General features: G+C 39.9%; 1 protein-coding gene across 1 annotated transcript; it reads left to right on the top strand.

The window, feature by feature from the left end:
• Positions 1-317: 317 nt before the first annotated feature.
• Positions 318-1989, top strand: LOC131658713 (uncharacterized). The gene is made up of 2 exons (XM_058927978.1): positions 318-716; positions 1906-1989. Exons 1-2 carry the CDS (start codon positions 318-320, stop codon positions 1987-1989), a joined length of 483 nt encoding a protein of 160 aa, XP_058783961.1.
• The last annotated feature ends 3715 nt before the right edge of the window (positions 1990-5704 follow it).

Genomic DNA, 5704 nt, shown 5'->3' with positions numbered 1-5704 from the left:
ACAAGGCGGAAGTTGAAATCAATGATGCCGAGAAGGAGGATAATAATCATGCTGCGGAAGATGAGGAGAATGAAATCATAGTGAGTGATATGAATAAAGATGCAGAAAGAGAAACAGATGAGACCAAGAAGGGAAGAGAGAGGATGGAGAAAAGAAAAAGTGCTAAGAAAAAGGTACCAGATAATGTGATACCAAGCCAACATCTACCATACCCCCACGCCCCATCAAAGAAGGACAATGCCAGGCAATATGCCAGGTTTATGAGCATCTTTAAACAACTCCACATAAACATCCCATTCGCCGAAGCATTAGAGCAAATGCCCAAATATGCTAAATTCATGAAGAGCATGCTCACAAATAAAAATAAATACACAGATGAAAAGACGGTGCTTCTTGATGCCCAGTGCAGTGCCGTAATCCAAAGAACTACTCCAAGAAAGGAATCTGATCCAAGACGAGTCACCTTGCCATTAAACAATGGAGGTAACTTCACTGGTGATGGGTTGATTGATCTGGGTTCTAGCATCAACTTAATCCCTTTATCCATTGTCAAGAAACTATGGAATATTGTGATGAAGCCTACTAGGATGACATTACAATTAGCCGACAAGTCTATCACTTCACCATATGGAGTGGTTCAAGATTTGTTAGTAAAAGTAGATAAGTTCTTCTTCCCAGTGGATTTTGTGGTAGTTGACATGGAAGAAGATCATGAGGTACCAGTAATCCTTGGAAGACCATTCATGAAAACCGCCCGAATGATGATTGATGTGGACGCGGGGATCATGAAGGTAAGGGTGCAAGATGAGGAAGTAAAATTCAATCTTTTTGAAGCAAAGAATCATTCTAAGAACAAGACTGATATCTTCCGAATCGACACTACTCAGGGAGATCCTAAAGATGCTAGAGATCAATTGCAGAATTACTTTCAAGTTGGACAAATGGTGCTCCTGTGCAACTCAAAACTAAGATGTCTTCCGGGTAAAGCGACACCAAAATGGTCGGGACCATTGGTAGTAAAAGAGATTTGCGACCAAGGAGCCATTGTGGTGGAGAATCCGCAGATAAAAGAGAAGAGAACCGTTAATGGAAAACGGTTGAAAGATTATTTCGGGGGAGTGGAGCAAAGTTAACTTTTTTTAAGTCCTTGAAAGCATGGAACGTCAAGCTCAAACGAAGTTAAACAAAGCGCTTGTTGGGAGGCAACCCAACGGGGTGAGAATTTTAATCTTTATTTTTAATTCCAGTATTTTTGTTTTAAATATCATAAGTTCATTATAGCAAGTGGAGGGCAAACAAAGAAGATTTTTTTTTAAAACTAGCGCGCCTCGCCACAGGAGTTGCGCGCCGCGACACCAAGTCAGAAGGCTTGGTGCGCCGAAGCTACTAAGGGCGAGGCGCGGTGTTGCGAATCTTATTTTTTTAAAACATAGAAATAGGGTTTTGTGTGAACCCCACTTCAATTGTTTGCCCCACACCGAGCAGTGACACTCCACCAGCGAGGCTCGAGCCAAAAATTTCAAATTTTGTTACTTCCAGCATCATCAACTCGTCCCCACCACCAATCAAGGTATGTCCCTACATCTCTTTCCTTTCAATTTCACAAAAGAAGAGATTTGAAACCCTGAGAATGGGTAAGTAGATTCAAGCACCGTGAATGGTCATTCTGAAAAACCCTAGGTTAGAAGACTATTTAAGGTACTCTGGTTGAAGAAACACTAGCAATAGAAGTTGTGTGTGGATGTACAACTGCACCACGATAACCCTTTTAGTTTTTCGCTCACAGTTGCGCCGTGCCACGAGCCAGCGAGCCGCGACTGTGTAAAATTTTGCAGAAATCTTGTAAATTTTTATACCTGATAATGTGTAATGCTGCTGTGTGGTTATTCTTGTCTATCTCTGCAGATGCAACCAGCCAAGAGAGGTCGCACAAAGACCACAAGTCACGGTCCTCGGGGTGCCCATGCTCGTGAGACCAACGCCAAATGATTCCTGGGTCCTGCACAGAAGGAGAGGTTTGCCCAATTAACCTCTCGCACCATTCTCCCAGAGAAATTGATTGTCCCAAATGAACAGGGTGAGCATGGTACACTGTGGAGTTATTTTGAACACCGGAAGTGGGACCGCTTGTTTGAGCCCTATCAGGAAATCAATATGGACATAGTGAGGGAGTTCTATGCAAATGCTATCAAGCTCACTCCGAAAACTGTAGCCTACAATCAAGAAACATTTGTTAGGGGTCACACTATCAAGTTTGATCGACAGGCTACCAGTGAGTTCTTGGGTAACCCACTGCAATTAACGGACAATGAAAGGTGCTACTATAGAGAACATATGTTTGAAACATCATACAGTCTAGATGATGTTACAAGGAAGATTTGTGCCAAAGGAAGAGGACCGGTAATTGGTAAGAATGGAGCCCCTGTACACTACCATAGAAAAGATCTGAACATTGAGGCAAGAGCTGTGTTGTCCATCCTTAGCTACAACATCCGACCTAGAGCACATGTTACCACCATCCCGTTTGATGTAGCATTTTTTATGAGAGTTATCATGTCCCGCCACTCGGTGGATGTAGCGTTCATTATTTCACAAGAGATGAGGAGAGCAGCTCTGAGTGACACTGAGCATGGCATCAATGATAATTGTATATTACCATTCCCAGGTCTGATTATGGGGTTATGCCATGCTGAGGGAGTAGATTGTTCTGGAAAGGGACACTTAGTGATTCACACCACCATTGATGAAACTTACATTGACAAATTCTGTAAAACCCCTTTTGGTAAAGATCAGCAAGCTGCAGCCACTAGCTCTCAAGCCGGACCTTCTGCAGGCCCTCCTCCCACCTCTGATCCGCTGGTTGCCCATCATTACTACGCCTCCATGTGGGAGGCCAATCAGAGATCTCAGGTTTTCTTGCATGATGCTATGCAACAGCAGTACAGGAACTCCATCTGTCCCCCTGAAGAGCGTACCTTTCCCACTCGGGAGAGCTATTTCACGTACTGTGGATGGCCGGAGTCCGATCCTTATCCTGTGGGGGGTGGAGCCACTAGTGGAGTTGAGCAGAATGAGTAGGTGCAGGAGGAGAATGACTTGGCAGATGATGAGGATCACATGTGGTGATTGTAGAGGACGGATGATGTTGATTGGTGTTTTGTTTATTGACTGATGATATTTTAGTTCCTGTTATTCATTATTTTTATGTTTTTTGTCATGGATCTTAGGTGGCATCTATGTCACCATGACTCAGTTCAGTAGTTTCTTTCTGTTTGAATGATTTTGTCTTGATATTATTTTATCCCCAATTTAGAATGAGTAGTTCCACAATATTATGAAAAGCTCAAGCAAGACAGTGAAAGTACCAACAATGGAGCAACATGCATGAAAGTGGTAGTGAGTGGAAATTTTTCAAAAATTAATTTTTCACTTTCTTTTTTAATAAGTGACAAGGCAGGTATGAATTTTCGAACTTAAACTCTTAGTGTGTGCATGAAACGTAGGTTGTTAGTAAATACTGGCAGAAGTTCTTTATGGTACACTATTTTTGTTGGATCAGCTTAGCCTTAACCATTGTGAGGAAAGCTTTCCATTGTTTACTATATGCAGGAGACCATTGATTACTTTGACATGTTTGTATTTTGCTAAACCGTTTGTCGCATCGTTTTGTGGAAATCTGTGAAAGTGACTTAGGCATTTTTTTGAATCTGAGAGTTTCTTTGAGCCTACTCCATCTTAAAACTTATTTTTTTTGTGAGAGTGTGATCCTTTTCTAACCATTCTTTGAGCCCGAGGTCAAGATAAATATCATAATATGCACCAAGAAAAAATCTGGTGAGTTTTGATCTCAACGAAAAGTTTTGTTTTGGACCATCAACCATAAACTTTGGTGATGTGTTTTCTCTTTTACGTTTATAGAAAGTAGGGGAGTATTCATAGAATATGAATACAGGCTGATCTCCAAGTTGGGGAGATTCATACTCAAAAGAAGAGTAAGTACAGGTGGTGATTCGCAAAGAACAAAAAGAAATGCGTAGCTTGAAAAAAAAGAGAAAGAACAAAGGAAAAACAACATGTGAACTTGGACAGTTGTTGAAAATAAAAGAAACATCTAGCTACGAATGAAAAGTTGAACGGGTGAAAAAGCTAATGGTATAAGAGAAAAAAGGAATGAGCTGTGTGATTTGGATGCTTCTCTAGAATAGGAACAACCCTTGAACATCTTCTTTTCTTTGAATCTAAACCACATTACAACCCTATAAAGACCTTCCGATTCTCAGATTCCACAGGACTTGATGCTAACAATACGGTGAACGTATGATATGGATATTTGTTGATTTAATTGTTTGGATGAGTGTTTAACCCCTCTTTTATTCATCATATCTGTTGATGAGAGTGTGTAGTGTTTTGAACTTCTGGAGGTAATTTCCTTTCAAAATCTGTTTCATGTGCATGTTCTGAGTTTGCAGGGAGATGAAGAGTATCTGAGTTGGTCACTGAATTGAACCATTTGAAAAACTTGTTGCATGATTGTTGGTATGTTTTGTTGTTTTTATTGAGGTAAGTAATTTTGTTTAGGGACAAACAAAACTCTAAGTTGGGGAGAGTTTGTTAGGAGTGAATTAGTAGTATTTTCATGTGTTAAATTAACTACCTTTTGATCTAAAGTTGAGTATATCGTATGATTTTTAGTGATTTTATGGTTAGAATTGAACTCCAGAATTTTGATTCTAGTTGTAAAGCAAATCGAATCACTTTGGGTGTTATTGATGCAGGTATTAGGGCTGAGAAGTAATGACAAGGAAACATGAAGACGGAAGAACACTGGAGACGCAAAAGCACAAGGAAGTGAGATAAAGCAAAGGTCGCGCCGCGGCAGATTTGGGCGAGGTGCGCCAAACTCTCTGGTCCTAGTTCGCGCCGCGCTCTCCCGTGCCGCGCCGTGATGGCTGCATTACAAGGATAAATTGTTATAAATAGAAGCCCTAATCCTCATAAGAGGGAGATCTTTGGTGAGCGAAATTCAGAGAGCAATCCTATTCCAGAGCAGAAAACAACTTCCGACGGAGAATTCAACATCAATTGAAGACATTCCCTTGATGAAGATGAATCCCTCTATGAAGCTTTGTGTGTTCTTCATGGCTATGGAGAGCTAAACCCCATTGTGTTGAGTTTGAGGTAGTAGTTAACCTATGAAGATGCAATTAATTTGAATAATTCCAGTGAACAATTGTTTAAGCTTTATTATCAATGAAAAACCTTGCTTTTATTTTATATCATTGTTGAACTATCAATCGAGAGATAGGGTTTATACTTTTGCCCTAGGTTTTTACATTGACTTGTTGATTAATACTCAGAGATGAGATTTTGAAGAAGTTTTCATAAATCATCGCGGTTAATTCCCTTTATCTTTATAGTTATTCTGAGAGATCGAATATCATACTGGTAGAGGTGTCTCTAGAGTGATCATTAGACATAATATCTCTTTTGAGGATGAATGAAGATAATAACTCAAATAATGTTCACTTATGGATTAACTGATTATTGCATATGAATAGGTTGATGAACCCTAAAACTCAACATATTCATTCACTATTGTTATTCGTCTTTAAGGTTTGTGTCATTCAATTATTATCCTGTTATTTGCAATTTGAGATTAAACAATCAAAACCAATACTTCTCACTAACGCATTATAATTCAACT

The sequence above is a fragment of the Vicia villosa genome, linkage group LG3 (assembly GCF_029867415.1).
Source record: "Vicia villosa cultivar HV-30 ecotype Madison, WI linkage group LG3, Vvil1.0, whole genome shotgun sequence".
NCBI classification, from domain to species: Eukaryota; Viridiplantae; Streptophyta; class Magnoliopsida; order Fabales; family Fabaceae; genus Vicia; species Vicia villosa.
The sequence above is the reverse complement of the archived record's forward strand: the minus strand, read 5'-3'. Positions and strand labels throughout refer to the sequence as shown.

Coding starts and splice junctions, on each gene's coding strand:
- LOC131658713 (XM_058927978.1), top strand. CDS start 318: ATGCCCAAATATGCTAAATTCATGAAGAGCATGCTCACAAATAAAAAT. Junction 717..1,905: donor ACATGGAAGAAGATCATGAG/GTACCAGTAATC, acceptor CTATCTCTGCAG/ATGCAACCAGCCAAGAGAGG.